General features: G+C 39.2%; 1 protein-coding gene across 2 annotated transcripts; it reads right to left on the bottom strand.

Annotated features, from left to right (window-relative positions):
- Nucleotides 1-275: 275 nt before the first annotated feature.
- aasdhppt (aminoadipate-semialdehyde dehydrogenase-phosphopantetheinyl transferase) lies at nucleotides 276-7392 on the bottom strand. 2 transcript variants are annotated; one of them, XM_044120187.1, is made up of 8 exons: nucleotides 7301-7386; nucleotides 6960-7156; nucleotides 6415-6528; nucleotides 5769-5889; nucleotides 5243-5364; nucleotides 4401-4562; nucleotides 3737-3805; nucleotides 278-1880 (listed from the first exon to the last, which is right to left on the bottom strand). In XM_044120187.1, the coding sequence occupies exons 2-8, from the start codon at nucleotides 7101-7103 to the stop codon at nucleotides 1737-1739; spliced, it is 876 nt and encodes a 291-aa protein (XP_043976122.1). In that variant the 5' UTR covers nucleotides 7104-7156; nucleotides 7301-7386; the 3' UTR covers nucleotides 278-1736. The 2 variants fall into 2 exon arrangements, with proteins under 2 accessions (XP_043976123.1, XP_043976122.1); XM_044120188.1 differs by having other exon boundaries at nucleotides 276-1880; nucleotides 3737-3852; nucleotides 6960-7392.
- Between the last annotated feature and the right edge of the window lie 10881 nt (nucleotides 7393-18273).

Genomic DNA, 18273 nt, shown 5'->3' with positions numbered 1-18273 from the left:
TTGTGGCACCGAATACTCTTCCATTAGAGAAAAAACATCAATCATCTTCACCAGCGGAGCGAGCCTCAGGCTACACTGATGCTGAAAGAGTTCCTGCCTCCAGCCCACACCTGGGGAAGAAGAAGAAGAAGAAGAAGAGTCTATTTCTGTGGTGTTACACTAAACCTGACACGAGAAAAAGGAGCCTCTTTGACTCCTGTCTGACCCTCCTGCCTCTGCTCATCCTCTCTTCTGCAGAGAAAGCAAGTTTTTTTTTTTTTTTTTTTTTTAGACAAAAAGAGACAAACTCACCACAGCTGCAGGCAAGGACTGCTGTTGCTGTTTTCGTCTTTTAAGTTCTTGTCCCATCTCGATCACCTAACACGCCACTATGCTAAAGTATTGACAGTTCTGCAGGGAAGTTACTGCGCTGAAAACAGATTTGAAATTTGTGATCAAAATCAGGAGGCTTTAGTACACAAGAAGGTTTGAGGAAAAGTTTACAGCCTCGTTCGCTTTGGAATTACGAGATCAGGGGCTGCAGCAATTCCTCCAGGAAGACAGAGAATTATCGTGCACATTTTTGCATTTTTTCTCATTAGTTGTGAAACCCAGATGCTCTGGCCCCAGACTGCTGAGGGGGAAGGGGGCTCCTTCCAAAAGGAAGCTGTAGTGGCTGTGGGTGATTTGCTAATGGGGAATGATTCTACTGTTCTTGTCTTTGTCTTGATGAACTTTTTTTTATTATCTTAGCATCCGTTTTCAGAACATAAAGAAGCAATTATGCAGTTAGGAAAACACTGCGGTGGCAGCGTCACAAATATAAAAGCTAAGGTGGATTTAGTACGATTTATTTCATGTCTTTAGTAGATAAAGGCATGAAATAAAGATTTCATGTCTGTATTTGCAGTAAATGTTCAGTTAGGAACAAACCTCAACAACACATCCACTCCACCTCTCTCCAGATTTTGCAAGGAACTGCCTGAAAAAGCCTAGAGAATGCCAATAAAGGAGACTGTAATCTGTAAATGCACAAAAGTAAGAAGGCAGAAGTGTTTTTGTATTTCTACTGAAATTTTACATCAATATTATCCAGAGTCTTAGTGAGGGAAAGAAATGTCTCACTCATAGTTATTAACATTGTTATTTTATAATTGAATGCAACATTGTAGCCCGGATTTTGACAAACGAACATACTGTATCATGAGAGTCACGGAAAAGAAATTGATTAATAAAATAATAACACTTAGACCACTTTGGAAAATAAATTTGTGTATCCTGTAGAAACATATATTTCATCTGTGAGTTCAGATGTCAGAAATGTAATTATCTACGCTTCTATGCCATAATTTGCCTTGGTCGAAGTTCATGCTTTTATCTTCCACTTATCTATCAAATATCAATAAGGCTCTTCAAGAAAGATCCTCACCATGCTGGAAAAAAAATACTGGAAGTAAAGCACAGCGCAAATCCGAACAGCATGAAAAGTTGAACAGCTTCTGCGAGTTGAAAGACGTTCCTTCTTCGGCAGAGTTCCAAAGATAGACGGTGCCGATTCCTTGGAGGCAAACTTCAGATTTTTAGGTCTGCAAAGAAACTTGACAGCACTTGACTGGACTTGTGTGGAATAAGAAAGCAGCTTCAATGTCAGTGAACTTGTGTTTCCTCTTTGGCACTTCTGAAAGGTTTGTGTGTGTGTGTGTGTGTGTGTGTTGGGCAGTTGAATGTCAGCGTGAGACAGGTTGTCAGCCAGATATCTATGTATCCCTCTGTCTCTGCGGAGCCTCGGCCTTCATGCTGAAGGTTTCCCAGTAGGCAGCGTCTTCCTCTGTCAGCGGCGAGGCCGAGGCAACGAGTTCGCCGAACGACAGCAGCGTGAACGCGGCGGGAGGAGGAAGAGGCTGCGAGGACGACACAAGAAGGACAAGAGGTTTTCTTTTAACCTTTATAGTCCCGACTCTCATGATTCATTAAGTTCAGGACTTATTATTTGTAAGAAGTCTAACATTAGAACTCATTCAGCCTCCTTGAGACAGAAGTGTCTGACTAAGAGTTTAAAATCACAAATGACTCATTTCATGAGAGGATTGAATATAAATTAAATATTTGATATTCTTCTTTAATAAATAATTTCAGACTGGTAAAGATGTGGCTGCCAACAGTGAAGAGGGAGCCATGTGGTCCACCAGGACACGGTTTCCATGGCAACTAAGTGTATCAGCAGTGAGCATGTAAGAGCTGTGGGGAAAAATGTGTCAGCTTATTGCAGTGGCCCTCAAGAGTCACTTTTCTTTCGTTCTTTCTATTTTTTTAAAATACAAAATAAGGGGAGGACAAATTTCTTAGCACCCCAGGTAGAGGTGTGTCAAAAGCTTGGAAATATATATATATATATATATATATATATATATATATATATATATATATATATATATATATATATATATATATATATATATATATATATATATTTATTTAGTAGCAGAATGAACTATTTGACTTAGAAAAATGCTCCTATTTATTTGAGTATATTTATTTAGTGAGAAATATAAGTTAAGAAATGGTGGCACAATTATTGGTTGCTGTAGAAATGCCTTTAAAATAAATTCAGCTGGTTCTTCTTTAGAAAGCTCAAAGCAGGAAGCTGGTGCTGAGGAACAAGGTCCGGGCCCAGGCAGGAACAGACGATGTGTTAAAATCCAGACTCGGTTTTATTCAGAACAATGACGTGTCAACGAGATTACACGTCCCGAATAGACACGTTACTGATGCAATGCATATAATCCACTTTATTAATAATTTAAATTGTCTGAACACTGTTCGGAACAATATGCACCAAGGGAACCATAGTCTCCGTTTACATGGTTGTGTGTGAGAGTACGAACAGATAAGTGGGCCAGTAGCTTAACAGCTGTCAGATCGTCCTGTCTGGTCTGACCCAGCTGGCTCTTATTTATCCAAACCACTGAGTCACATCTGATATTTCTGTCTCCTAAAACTGGCCTTCTGAAACGGGTAGAAAAATGACAATTTCTCACCCTCAACAAAAGCCATGTCTTCTGGCCAAGTGAAAATAAGATTGAGCTTTTCCACAGTGAACACTCAGGGTAGGTCAGACGTGAAACAAAAGCTACGTGAAAAAGCATCTGCTAAGCATGGTTGAGAATCTGTTGGCTAGTTTTCTCTTCTAAAGGCTCTAAAAACTTTATGACACAGCATGGTGTCATAACGTTTTTTTCTAAATACCAGGACCTTTCACATAAATATCTAGTAGTAAACTGAAAATGTTTCATCATCCATCCTTTCACTCTTTGCCTCTTGAGCTGCAAAATATGTGACTAAATAAAAACAGTACTCGTTAGCCAAGCAGTCAATCACTGTTCAGTCCATATCAACTAGTCTCTGGATGAGGCAGCGATGTTTTACGAAGATAAATGGTCAAACATCCCTGTTCTCTGCGTCCTGAAGAATAGCTGCATTTCTCTTGACAAAGAGATAAATGTAAAGAATTAACAGCAGGGCGGTCAACACCTGTAACCACCAGGGAGGCACAGGATACTGATGCCACCACTGTATTTAACCAGGTGTTGTGTGGTGGATAAAAAGCAGATTTTCACCTAAACACAGATGTTACTTTGTCTTTTACTCACACTTCTTTTTTTTTTATTTTCTCAAAGATGGCCTCAGATGTATATTCAGTCGGAAATGTCACATAAAGTAGAGCAGCTACTCAGTCATCAAAGCTATGTGTCCTTACTGTGGTGCCGGCCTCGTCTGCTGGTCCGAGTGCAACGGCAACGTGGTGGTCAGCGTCCAGCAGACTCTCCTGCAGGAGCACAGCGACAGACGCATCAGCACAGGGTTTGAAATTCCCTGCAAGAGTGAGTGAAAATAGCCATCTGTCTCCATGTGTTAGCTCTGTGATTGACTGTGAAAGACCCAGCCTGCCTCTCCTCCATGACTTTTTAATGATAAACAGCAATTGCTGCGAAATGGGTGACTGTAAAGTGTCAAAAACAAACAGGCTGCAAATCCCTGCAGAGCCACGAGGGACATTCTGGCTGTCACAAACCAGAGCATACCATTTTAAAATTAAAAACAAATACACACGAAATTGAGCAGATTTCATATTTATAACCGACAGGCACCAGTTTAAAGTGCGGCAAAGAAAAAAAACCAACATATCAAAATAGTTAGTGGTAAATACAAGTCATTAAGTGGATTTGGACAGCCACTTGAACTATCAGCAGGGACCACAAACAGGTAGCATAGAGGAGGGGTTTGCTTCCATGTCAGTAAACGTACTATACCCTTCCTCTAAATGCAACAAATCCTTTTGGGACTTGTATATATTTGATGGGTTAACTTCAGAATCCCTTCCTGGTGGAAAGACATTCAGATGTTCTCTGAATCCAACTTACTTCAAATATCCACAAATCCTCTGGTTCCTCATCCAGATGCATCTTGGTCTGGCGCAGCACTGTGCCCTGTGTGAGCAGCTCGGGCGACAGGTGAAACTCTGCCCTCTGCAGGTTGAAACCCAGACCTGTGCCGATGGCCTTGATGAAGCTCTCCTTCAGGGTCTTGGTGACAAAAATCAAGAGGAAACGTGATTAGTTAACGTGCACAGATAAAGAAGATGTTTTGCTTGTGTGAATAAAGCTGAGAGTGACGGTCTGAGCGCGGAGAGCGAGCGTGTCTCTGTGGTTCGAACTCCAACAGAAGAATCCATGCAAACATGTTAAAAGGCGTGCATACAAAAGAGGGGCTTTATGTCTTTACGTGTGCGCCCAGCCAAAACCAGCCATGCTCCATGGCCAATAAGCCACAATAACACCATTACAGGACTAATCACTATGGCAACCGTTGAGCTCTGCCATTAGTCAACAGTGTGGTGGTGATATCAGAGCTTGACGTCTCTGAGCCGCCCTCTCATTCTCGCAGCATCTTTACTTAGCTCAGCACTTGCTTACAGCGGCCATCTGTGTGTGCGTTCGTGTCTCTGAAGAAGAAATGGAAGACAGGAAACAAAGCTGAGTGTTGTGACGAGGACATAACGAGATGCTGACAAACGGGAGATTAGAGGAAGGGAGGAAAAGTGGAGGTGAAATTTGAGTCAGAAGGAGGTCAAGCGTCAACGTGAAAAATGTACAAATCTTTCTCTCTCTCACACGCACACACACACACACACACACACACCACCGCTTGTGGCGCCCGGCAGCAATGCAGTGTGATGACAGGGTAGTATGGTTGCCATGGTTACCCAGTGGCGGTAGAACGCGGCAAGCTGCTGGCGCTCCGAGCCCGCTGATTGGATGGTGCTCCATTCGTGCGCTGTGAACTGACGAGTCATGATGCGGAAAAACTCCGGGATGGAGTTGCTACCTGCAGGAGACGGAGACACGAAGACGCAGACATGAGGGGAGGAAAAAAGTGAGTAGATGGAAAATAATATGCAAAAGCAAGTCACCCCCTAAATTATCACAATGCACATTTGATTGTGGTGACTGAACACACAAGCTTGGACCTACATTTTAAAATCGCTTATCCTATGAATACTTTCGTTAGACAACAGCGACACCTTGTGGAAAACTTGAGAAACTACAAATCTAATCTAGGGCCAGATAATGAAAAAGTTCAACACCATCAGCTGTAGAAATGGATTCATTATTCTGAATCTCTTATGACACTAACTTTATAGTTGCATTGAAACATTTAATAAAAAATGTAAAACTCTCATATTTGCCTTTGTGTATCAATAAAGCTCACGTGTAAGCCTCAGCCTTCACCTGGCATTGTGGTCTTCATCACATCTACTCCAACCTGCGCCCCCTGCTGTGCAGCAAGCACAGCATAGTCGCCTTGGTGGGAGATGTTGAAACTCCAGGGTGGATCAGAACCAGTAGTGACCTGCGTCGTTTTCAAATGCATAAAAAAAAAAGAGGTTGCTGGTTGAATTAGTTTGTCTTGACAGGTGAAGCTCCACATGAAAATGAAGACAAAGGAGAGCTTAATATACAAATAATGTTCCAACAGGCAGAACATTGTGATGCTTGTGTATGCAGCACTGGGGATGTCTAGATGGGCTAAATGTGACCCAAAGTTACAGCAGTGATCCTTGAGCAATCACAATCTAAGTCATAAAACAAATTGCAAGTCTAGTGCAAATAATTTGGAATTTATTTAGAGGACTGACACATGTATAAGTGATTATCATACAGAGAAAATAAAACAAAAAAACAAAAAAAAACATAATTTAATAGTTATTTATTTATTACGACTTGGTAGTGCAGCCCAAAAATCAAGTTCTGACCTGGATAGATATTCATTTCACATTGTCAGGAGTCCCTAATAATGGGTTTCAAACAGAAACGACAGAGTAAAAAAAAGAAGCATGAGAAGACACTTAGCCTTAAGTGAAAAAAAAGTTTTTACCTGGAGAGGGGCAGCTAGATATGGTTTCCCTCGAGGGGATCTGTTTAATCTGATCTGTGACCAGGGGATTCCCATCATCTCACAAACAAATTTCCTGAGCAACAGCCGGCCAGCCTGTGGGCACATATGTTTAACATTATAACCTGATAGATTATTCAAGTCGCCAGCTGTTTCTCAATAGCATAAAAACATGGTGAGCTTCGAGAATAAGAAGCAGCAATTTTTTATGACACTGTTTAATGTCATCCTGGAAATTGAAGACCCTTCAGATTTTTGTCAATCATTAAATCAGTCTAAAGTTGTTAGGATACCTGTTTCAAAGGAGGTTTTGAACACATTACTGAACTTCCTCGGATGATCTCAAACCTTTATCACAGCACCTGCACATTTATCTTTGAAGTTCCTGGTCTCTATTTAGTTAGGATGCATTTTCCTAACTCAATGAGAGTGTAGAAGTTGATAAGTCTACAAATTAACTTCCGTTCATGCATACTGACTGGAATGACAGCTGCAGAAGGTGGGTAAACATTGCAGATCAAACTCACCATCGCTGACTTAGCATCCTTAGCGAAGACAAACTGTCCGATCCTGTCCTTCTCTTCTTGCTGGACACACCGAGCAGCAAACAACCATTCGGACCTGCTCGGTGTCCACGACCCGCAGCGGAAACCCCAGCGGACAGAGCCCATGCCTGCTCACTTCCTTCCCCCCCGAGTCATCTTAACTCCTGCAAAACTTCCCGCTGATCACAAGAAGCTACCGTTAGCATGGCGTCCCAGCATAAACAAACTTAATTGTATTGTATTTAAGGGTTTGGGGTCGCGGAGAGATACAGATGAAGAAATGTTGGAACTGGTAAACCAAAGCAGATAATAATTAAGCCGACCTTTCTGTTTACGTTGCTTCTTTGACACCGCTACATTCACCCGGAAGAGCATAAATGTCGTCAGAAGTGGGAGCGGTTCAGGATTGGCCAATAAGAGCGTCTGAAACAGTGAGTTAATATAGTTGCCTTCATGTACTTTCAAGAATGTTGTAAATAAGAAGTAAAATCGTTAGGCGTAAGATTTTTTGATTAATTTCTTAATAAAATCCAATAAATATGACATGAAGTTTACACAAATGATATGCTCTCAGTCAGTCTAACTTTCTTAATCTATATGCTTTAGTGTCCATCCGTCCGTCCGTCTGTCCGTCCATCAATCCATTTTCTAACACCTTTGTCCCTAATGGGGTCGGGAGGTGCTGGTGTCTGTCTCCAGCTAACGTTCCGGGCGAGAGGAGGGGTACAGCCGGGACAGGTCGCCAGTCTGTCGCAGGATGTTTAAAAAAAAACTAAACAAAACCCGGAAGTGACAATTAATAAAGTTAAGTATAGTTTTTTTATTATTATTTTTATTTTTTTATTTTTTTAATTATTTAAACAAAAAAATAACGGTTTGGTGTATTCTCCGTGGTTGGTGGCCAACTTGAGCCTCAGAATTGCTAGTATCCGACCGACCTGAAAAGCAACTGGAATTATATCTCAGTGATGTGGTTAGTTTGTCTCTTTGCATAGTAAGGGGACATTTTTATTTCACATATCACAAATAAATAATTACAAATAAACAGGATCTTATTATCTAAGACTGTTGCAGGTTATGATTGTTGTTCTCCTCTGGTTTAGACGTATGCATCCATTATTATTATTTAGCCATTTAATTAATTGATTGTCTTCTCAATATAGAAAGCGAATCCTACAGAATATTATTTGACATGCTATACATCTCGCAGAAGGCAGTTGCACTCATGATAGTTGTAACATTAAATCATAATATTTATTATTTTTGCTTTTATCCAGTTTTTTATTATTATGAAAGTGTGGCATGTAAAGGTATTCAGTTGATCAAACTAAAAATTAGGGGGGAAAAATCACCTCGTTGCAGTTACAGCTGTAACAGTCCTCTAACTGGTTGTGTCTCTAGTAGTTTTGGACATCAAGAGGCTAAAAGAATTGTCCTTTTGTCTTTGCCAAGTAGGTCAAATACTGTCAGCTTGAATATATAATTGTTACTGAACTTTAATTTTTGCCACATATTCTCAGTTACTTTTATGTTTGAACTTTAACCATTCCAATATATCTAATATAACACGTGTGAACTAATCCATCTCTATGGTAGGGGCTTTTTTTTTTCTGCCTTTTTTTTTAAGTTTTTGTAGCAGGTTATCTTTTAGTATATCCCTGTATGTTGTGCTAACCTTCTTCCAATCTACTCCTCCCACTTCCCTTTCCCACCTGACAGTGTTCCCACAGCATGATTCTGCCACCATATTTCATGGTGGGCGTCACATGTTCAGAGTTGTATGAGTTTTTTTTTTTTTAGCAAAATATAGTCTTTTACACTTTGATAGAAAAATGTTAAAGTTTGGTCGCATCGGGCCAAAATACCTTCTTCCACAGATTTGATGTGACGCCTACCTGACCTGTCTGATATGTAAGATGTACTTCAAGATGCTATTTATTCTTCAATCTTTCAATTTTAATCTTGAAAGAAATTCAAATAACAATTTAACACATTAAAATGTGAAAAGTACGAGAAGCTTTTGCAAGTAGTAAAGCTAATTAAGAGTGGTTTATGCAAAGAAATCTAGGTAAAAGATTTTCTACGTTTGAGATTTTTTCCACTCAAAATAATCAGTTACATTGTCCACATTCAACACTTTGCTACCACCAGTCTGGTCAGTAATTATTGAATTTCACTTTTCAGACTGAATTTCTTCAGTTAAATACCTTTGGCATATTGTCTATTTAAAAGCTATCCAACCCTCAGTTTACTCTTCCTGTCTGACTCCCAGGTAAACTGCTGAATCCTGTCGGTCTGCCACAACTTTCAACTCACCTGGCAACAGCACAGATCAGGATATAAAGGCGCAGCACCCCGCCAGCCTTGCCATAATATACTCTACGTGTCTGTTTCCACATCAAATCAGAACCTTATGAAGGCAATAGAAGGAACCTTTCTGAATGAAGCGTGAAGAAAGAAATACCTATAGATGGTGCACTTTCCTGGCCTCCCTGCTGTGATTTCCTCCCTTAGCTTGCTTCTTTCCAGCTGGTATTTTCTTAACTCCAATTCTCACACACACTCACACAGAGACAGCGTCTAGTGGAACAGCTGGCATCCATCTCCCGGGAGGTGGAAAACTTCACATAGTCGGCTTGAGTCACAGAGGAAGTCTTCTCGGATGAAAACTGCAATACTTTTGAAACTGAAGCTCCTCTGCTAGACACTTGCTAACATTTATTGCTAGCACCCACGCACCTTGAGATCTCACTTTTATATGTCATCTCTCGATTTCTCTTTCTTTCCTCCCTGTCTTTTAATCTCTCCATCTATTCCTCCTTTTGTTTGTCGTCTTTTACCTTATTGTATCACCTCCTCTCAGTTTCTTCTTGTATATTTGTGAGGTTTGCCCCCCTTCCTTTGCTTCTAACTAGATTTCCTGCAGTTAAAGCATCTGAAAAGTAAAAGAAAAGCAACTTTAGTGTCAGAGAAACAGAGGTTCTTATCGGGGAAGTCCACAAGAGGAGAGATGTGTTGTTCTCCAAACAGCAGGTGGGGGTTTCCTTGTCTCTTCCTGAGTGATGTATCCAGTGATGTGGTGCAGAAGCACAATCTGTTCTGTGGATACTGAGTAAAGCATGCATAGTTCAGTTCATTATTAACAGGCTGTGTCATTTTGAAGAACATAAGAATCTTTCTTTTGCTGATATTTGAAATGCACAGATTACATTGGCTCAATTCAATGTCTTTAAAAATATTTAACATTTTATTTCTAAAAGACAGTTTTATTCAACTGTTCAGGTCCGAGCACATTTTGTGGTTTCCCTGGTAAAAGTGTGTAAAAAAAAAGCTCTAAATAAATTACTAGCTCAGTGGTCAAGTGAGCACCTCATGCTCACCAGAAAGCTGGTGAGAGTGAGGTGCCTTTTTCACATATTCATTCTTTGTTTCCCAATAAATCTGAAGTGCTTGTTGCAAAGAAGTTCAATAATTGTCTCATCTGACCCTTATTGTCCCAAAGAGATATCCAGGAGAGATACTGAAGCTCTACAGGATGACATTTGTTATGGTACGACATAAAATAATTTTTCTAGTCATCGATCTCAGATAATCAGTCGGCATATTGAGGTACTCTGATTTTTTCCCCTTCCTTTTTAACCCTTTTTACCCTTTTTATATGAACACTGATTAACTTTGATAGTAAATGTTTACAAACAAAAAGTTTAATTGAAAACGAATCAGTTGGAAGAAAACCTAAACTACTCAAAGACTTCATTGATTCTCTGACTTACATTTTTGAAGGGGGGAAATATGAATAAAGATTTATAGGTAGACATTTTTGAATAAAACAAAACATAAAACTAGGATTCTTCGAGAAAAAAATTTATACGGCAAAGAAGAGAATTCTTTTTTAAATCACATTTTCTATTCCATCACTGATTAAATGGGTTTTGTGTGCTTTGTTCAGTCATTTTGTTAGCTTCAGACAAGAACAACAATGATTCATTTGAATACCACTCTGAACACATTTGGAAATCCATGCTGTTCAAGGCCAGTAAATGCTTCCTGACAGGACAAACAGAGCATCACTGGTTGGACTTGGGACTACACAGACATGGATTGTTTTTGCAAATTAGGTATTTTATTTAATTTGACAGCATCCTGAATTACTCCTACACATCTGCAGCACAGCAAGAGCTCCCTATTTCCTTGCAACACTGAATCTGAGACAATAATCCATGTTAGTGTTGTTAGACCAAAGCAGTCTAATTGCTGGTTCTTGTTGTTTTCTTCTCTGTGGGTCTGAGCAAAAACGCTGCAGCTAATGAGCTGAAGAGGCAGAGGTGGGAAGAAGTGGCACAAGGTGTGAGTGTGCTTTGGGGAGGGGAGAGATGCGTTCTGCAGGAGAAGTGCATTTAATCTTCAAAGCATAGTTTGATGCACTTCAGCTTAATTTCTAATCAATCCACGTTTCTGTTATTTTCCGAATTAATTTCTGTTTCGGATCTGCCTTGGAGGTGAAGCGATGTTATGACAGCTGAAGACTGAGCTTCCCTTCTCCTCCCCAATCTCATTCCTGGCTATGCAGCCCGAGTACTATCATTCCTCTCCTGAGCACAAAACTGCCTCTCCTGGGTTGGTTATGTGAACAGCTGCCTGACCTCTGTGGCTTCCCAAAGGATGGCCAGTGTGAGTGGCCAGGGCTGATAGAGCTCAGTGAGCCGAGCGGTGCGGTCTGTGGTGGCACATGTGGGTGGGAAGATGGAAACCAACATCTGTGAATGCGACGTGAGAAACATAAACTAACAGGTAAAATGTTGGCAGAATTAGCGCATGTTAATTTTACTGTGCAAGTATTAATATCTGTTAAACCATTTCACATGGCATCCACAAACTGAATGTTTTTTTTATGAGACATAAAACATAAAGTACCACATATTTGTTAAGCATGACTGGAAAGGACATGAGTTTATCACTACATGTGGTGAATGTGTCATCTAGAGACGCTTTGTTGTGCATTTATCTTTGCAAAACAGCTCAAGCTTAGTCTGAGTGGATGAAACCTGTCTAAGCAAGGCTTTAAAGGTCTTGCTACAGATTTTGAATTGGACTTAATAACAGACTTTAACCCATTCTAAGGTGTTATGTAAACCATTAAATTGTAGCTTGTTCTGTATTTGAAACAGCTCTGTTAACCAGGTTTTATTTATTAGTTTTTCTTTTGCTTTACATCCCATCATACACTACCTTGTGCTGGTCTGTAAAATCCCAATAAACAGTATACAGTTTATCATTTAACATAAGGAAATACTTTTTAAAAAATCCATGGATATAAATACCTTTCGGAAATATATTTAAACAAACAAAAAAAAAAATCCAGTATGTCTTTGCCTTGCACCTCGTATTCCCACTACCCACGTTAATTCTTGCAGCTGGTGTTGACATTCAAGAACAGCGTTTATGATAAGTAGCAGAATTAATGTCCCCATCAGCAAATGTTTTAAACATCAGAATGTATTTCCATAAGGTGGAAATTATCATCAAAATGTGTTAAACAAGAATTAAATAGAGTTTGACTTGGACGTGTTGCTGTTTTGTAGATGGATGCTTCTAAATCAATTCCAAATCATGACTCATGTATTATATTTGAAAATGTTAAAACTGAATTAGCTATACCACATTTGACATAGCAAAAAACAACAAGCAGAAAAGTTGCAATTGCAGACGTTTTCCCTGGAAGTATTTCAGAAAAATCAGTTGACAAAACATAAAACCAGAACCACTTTATCCAGTGCATCACTGCTTGCTTTTATAGCAACAGTGGACTGCTGCACCATGACAAAGGATTCATACAGCTGATATTTTGTGGTAACAAGCCTGAAATCAAGCATGTTTAATAATCCTCAGGCATTCAAGTTAAATATTCCAAACTGATCCTAAACTTGTCCATAAGTCCATAAAACTATAGTGAGAAGCTTTTAGAGGGACCATATAATTTAAAGGAGTTCAAAAGATAATGTCATCATATTAAATATAAGTATACTAAAGTAAAAGTAAAAATAAATAAATAAGTAAACCACTCTCTTATTTATCTAGTATTTAGTAAAGATAACTCATTTTTGGAATCCTCACTGACCAAAAACAGGAAATGAATGGTCTTATTTTATTTTTTATAATGTTGTAGAACATTGAATTAGAACAGTAATTTTGTATTACATAATTTATGTTTTGACTGACAATACGTATTTTTCCTAAGATTTTTTTAAAGACAATTACAGTTAAATATGCACTAACTAACTCACACTTGTTATGGAATATTTTTTGCTGCGTCCTCTGTTGCATTTCCTCTCTATCCTTTATCAAACCATTTTGAAGATATGAGATGCAACTATTTTCCGGGAACTAAAAGTCATAAATTTCTTAGTTTATCTTATTTTAACTGAGATTGTGAACAGCCTCTCCATGTCACAGAAGAAGAAATTGCTGAAAAATAACACTACTTACTCTTAGCTAACAGAAGTAAAAGAGAAGAGAGACACACTCGCACATCTTGACAGTTAGTCAGACAGTCAGATCAAATCATAAAAGAGTAGTTTAGTTTTTGATCCAGGAGTGATTCTCTTTTCTGTAATATAAAAGTTTCATATTCAAAAGATTCCTGTTCAGCTCTCGGTGGACATAAAATGTGCTGAAAATCCTGTGTGGAAACAGAAACGATCCCAAAGAGCCAGTGGCATGCAACAACTCAACCGACCTCTAGTTCCTTTTCAAGTGGAAAAGCTGACTCTGGGTGAAACTGCCACATGCTGGCTGTTAAAAACATTACAATATATCTATTTTTTCTGGATTATTATTATTGCCTTAACTTTTGTCATAGATTATATCATTTTAGGCAGGTGTACAGAAGAGACAGGGAAATCAAATCAGTATTCATGGTGTCACAGTTTAGATCTCTACCATCAAAATGAAACAAAAACAGGAGTTTCTTAGAGAGCTACTGAGAATATTCCTGACAGACTGAGATGCCCTAAGGTCCTTTTGCAATATGCTGCTGCTGATGATAACTACTGACAGGTTGTACAGATCAGAATTGGCATTGCAAGGTATACTTTGACTTTCCTAAATCTTTTTGAGGCATTTCAGAAATCTCTTACATTTTAAAATAACCCTGCACTTTGCCTGTTAATAAATGGATTTAGATTCTTTTTATGAATATCTTATACAGACTTCTGTTTTTTATTAAAATCATCCAGTATTATCTTTCATAAAAGAATAGGAGAAAAGTCAGATAAAAAAGCTAAACTTAATCGTCCTTTAAAGCAACTTTTGAGATGAAATGCAATTCTAATTCTTAGAATTAGGGAGACATCTTTCACCGACTGTAAACCAACCACAAATCTATTTCTCTTTCTCTGCATGGTGATAGTTTTTCTATTTTGTTCCTTTGAGCTCATATGAAAAATCATCTGTAAAAGACAGTCCAGGACATTAGGATTTCAGCTGAAAATAATGATGAATGTTTATAACTTATTCTCAAGCTCAAGTCAATTCTCTGTTTTGACTGAAATAAGTGTTGTTATATCAAATGCATGCCATGTCTGTCTCATTATTGTGGGTGGTTTTGTATTATGATTTCAAATCATATAGTCTTAAAGTCTAATTAAACATTTTAACATTGAATTGAGAGATAAAAAAAAAAGAAAAGTTTCCCCCCAAAATAATGATGTGATTTATTTAATAAAATTCTGAAGTACAACTAGAAACATGTAACATTTCTGAATGAATCAAAACAGGAAATAGTGACTTCCGGTGACGATGCGGCGAGGAGAGAACGCATGCTGAGGAGCCAGAGCTGATATCGGCCAGTTTCACGTTGCTACTTTCCGTCAGAAGACTTAACCCGTGTGAGCGAGGTACAGGGTAAGCAATACAGATGAACAGAGGGAAAAATTCAAGGATAAAGAGCACACCGGGCCCTAAAATCGACCAAATGATCCGGTCGAACCCACGAGCTAACGAGGCTAATGCTAACACTAGCATGGAGACGCTCGCTGATGCAGGGACAGATTCAATGATTTTAAACGAGATCCGCGTCATGAACCGGGACCTCCAAGACAAAATACAGCAGGTCGGAACAGACGTGATCACAATTAGAGACTGTCTGGACTCGTTGAAATCAGATTTGGCCGGCCTCAGCGGCAGGATGGGGGAAGCGGAAATCAGAGTGTCGCAACTTGAGGACGAGAATGCGGTGCTCACTGCGAGCACAGCTGAGCTCAAGTCCAAAGTTGCACAGCTGGAAGATCGGATCCAATATCAAGAAAACTACAGCAAGAGAAACAATCTAAGGATCAAGGGTGTCCCGGAGCTCTCGGAGAAGGGGGATAACGTAACGGAGTGTGTCATGGACATACTAAGAGCCCTACTCCCACAGGATCAGGGAACGGATCAAATCGTCATTGAAAGGGCTCACAGAGTACCTGCTACTCTAAAAGAAAACAGACGAAACACGCCAGCGGACCCCGACACATCCTGGTGAGATTCCTTCACAGACAAGGAGAAAATACGACTCAGAGCTCGAGAGGTTGGAACTTTTCACTGGGGGGAAACAAGATAGAGTTTTTCCAGACTTCACGAGGGAAGTACAAGAAAAAAGGAACAAATTCTTTGAGGTCAGACGTATGTGCAGAGCCAAGGGACTGAAATACACCACGCAGTACCCAGCAGTGTTTTGGGTCTCCCTCGGTAAGGAACGCCTCCGCTTTGAAGACGCCACCGCAGCAAAGAAGATGATAGACAAATACCAACCCCCAGAGGAAGGTGAATGAACGAACAGGCTGCGATCAGTGGTAATATCTCCTTTCTGAGAACACTAATCATAACCTCCAACTTATTAAGACTAAGATGTTTATCATATTATACACGTTGAAACTGGACTTCGTAATCTGGTCAGATTTATGTTATTTCGGTGAATTTTTGCTGATGGGGAAAATCGATTGCTATGTAAGCAATTTAAGTCGCATGTATGGTGTTTTGGATCGATAAATATGAATGTGTGGCAATCTAAATTGCTATGTGTTTATGTCCCACATATTGGTTTAACATACAGTCTAAATAGCCCAGCTTATTTGGTATTTTTCCCCTTTTTCTTCTTATCTGAGTCATTTGCACTAACAAAGTTCTGGCGGAGGTTCTTGATGCCTATTATTATTCTATGTTATTGGCCGAGGCAGCTCACTCTGAAGGCCTCCATGCTCGTCATAAGGAATAAGGCGTGGTTATTTTACAAAAGACGCTTTTGTTTGCGTCTAATTTTTGTTTTTGTTTTTGGGGTCCTCCATCTCAGCCAGCCTTTTTCTGTGTTTTCTTTTGTTATATGTATAAACACAACTGACACAGCACAAGACATAATGATGGTCTTGTTACTATTATTGATAAACGAACATAAAATATGGGGACCATAGTTAAAATATCCTCATGGAACGTTAATGGTTTGGGCTCTTACACCAAACGATGCAAAGTACTTAAATATCTAAAGCAGAAAAAAGTAGATGTGATGATGCTACAAGAAACACACTTGTTAGAGAAAGACGTTAACAGAATTAAAGATAGGTGGGTGGGACAAGCTTACCATAATACTTTCAAACAGAAAAAACGAGGAGTGTCCATTCTATTTTCTAAACATCTCTCAATTCAGGTAGAGAAAGAATATAAAGACAAAGAGGGTCGAGTAATAGTTCTTCTAGCCAATATTTCAGGACAAAACATTATTATAGCCAATATATATGCCCCTAATATAGAGGATCCAGATTTTTTCTTACAGCTAAAGACAATTTTTACGGATTTTGGGGACTTCCCTACTATCGTAGCAGGAGATTTCAATCAAGTCTTAGACCCTGTTTTGGATAAATCCGGGAAATCAATTCCTAGAACCAGCAAAACCCAGGAAGCGATTAAAACTCTGTGCAAACATGCTGGTTTATCAGATGTATGGAGACTCCTAAATCCTTCAGCGCGAGACTATACCTTCTTCTCAAGTAGGCACTCTGTTTATAGCCGGATAGACTATTTCCTGATCTCACACTCTCTCATTGAAAATGTTGGAAATTGTAATATCGGTTCAATAGCAATAACCGATCATGCCCCCATAGACCTAGTCCTACAATTGGGTTCTCATTATGAAAGGGCTAGGGGATGGAGGTTGAACACCAGTTTACTAAATGATGCTGACCTATGCAAAAAACTCAGAGAACTAATTACTGAATACTTTATAAACAACAACAACACTGCAGACCAAAACTCAATTTGGGACGGGTTCAAAGCATATATTAGGGGAATACTGATACAACACTCCTCCCGGATCAAAAAACAAGACTCCCAAAATATAAACCGATATGAAAATGAGATAAAGAAATTGGAGAGGGAATATTCGGAAAATCTTAATCCTTCAATCTTTGATAAATTAGTCAGAGCTAAATATGAGCTAAATACAATATTTTCTAAAAAAGTAGAGTACTCTCTTTTCAGGATCAAACAGAGATGGTATGAATCAGGCGATAAAGCGGATAAATTATTAGCCAGCCAATTAAAGGCCAAACAAGCAGCGCGTCAAATTAGTGCGATAAAGAACGGGGCTGGGAGTGTAGTTACTAGTCAGAAAGAAATCAACAAAGTATTCAAAGATTTCTATAAACACCTTTATTCTCAAGAAGGACAATTTGATTCAAATACAGCAGAAGAGTTTTTTGGAAGGTTAAGTCTTCAGAAATTGTCCAAAGAGAGTGCCACACAACTAGAAAGGCCTATTACTATGGAAGAACTCGTTAAATGCATTAAAACCTCACCCAATGGGAAAACCCCGGGCCTGGACGGTTTTCCTAACGAGTTTTATAAAACATTTACATCTGAACTGGGCACAGAAATATTAAAAACCTTTAATTCAGCTATCAATTCACATCGGCTCCCCACATCCATGAAGGAATCATTAATTACTGTCATTCCGAAGAAAGGAAAAGACCCTCTGGAATGTTCAAGCTACAGGCCAATAAGCTTATTGTGCTGTGATGCAAAATTATTCACAAAAATATTATCATTGCGGATTAATAAAGTCATAACATCAATTATACATCCGGACCAAACAGGCTTCGTCAAGGGCAGAACCTCCTCTGATAGTCTAAGACGTTTACTACATCTGATTTGGAAGGCCCAACATTTAAATTTTCCTGTAGCGGCCCTGTCACTTGACGCGGAAAAAGCGTTTGACAGGGTCAGCTGGAACTATCTTTACTATACACTTGGAAAATTTGGGTTTCAA

Source organism: Gambusia affinis, linkage group LG06 (assembly GCF_019740435.1).
Source record: "Gambusia affinis linkage group LG06, SWU_Gaff_1.0, whole genome shotgun sequence".
Lineage (NCBI taxonomy): Eukaryota > Metazoa > Chordata > Actinopteri > Cyprinodontiformes > Poeciliidae > Gambusia > Gambusia affinis.
The sequence above is the reverse complement of the archived record's forward strand: the minus strand, read 5'-3'. Positions and strand labels throughout refer to the sequence as shown.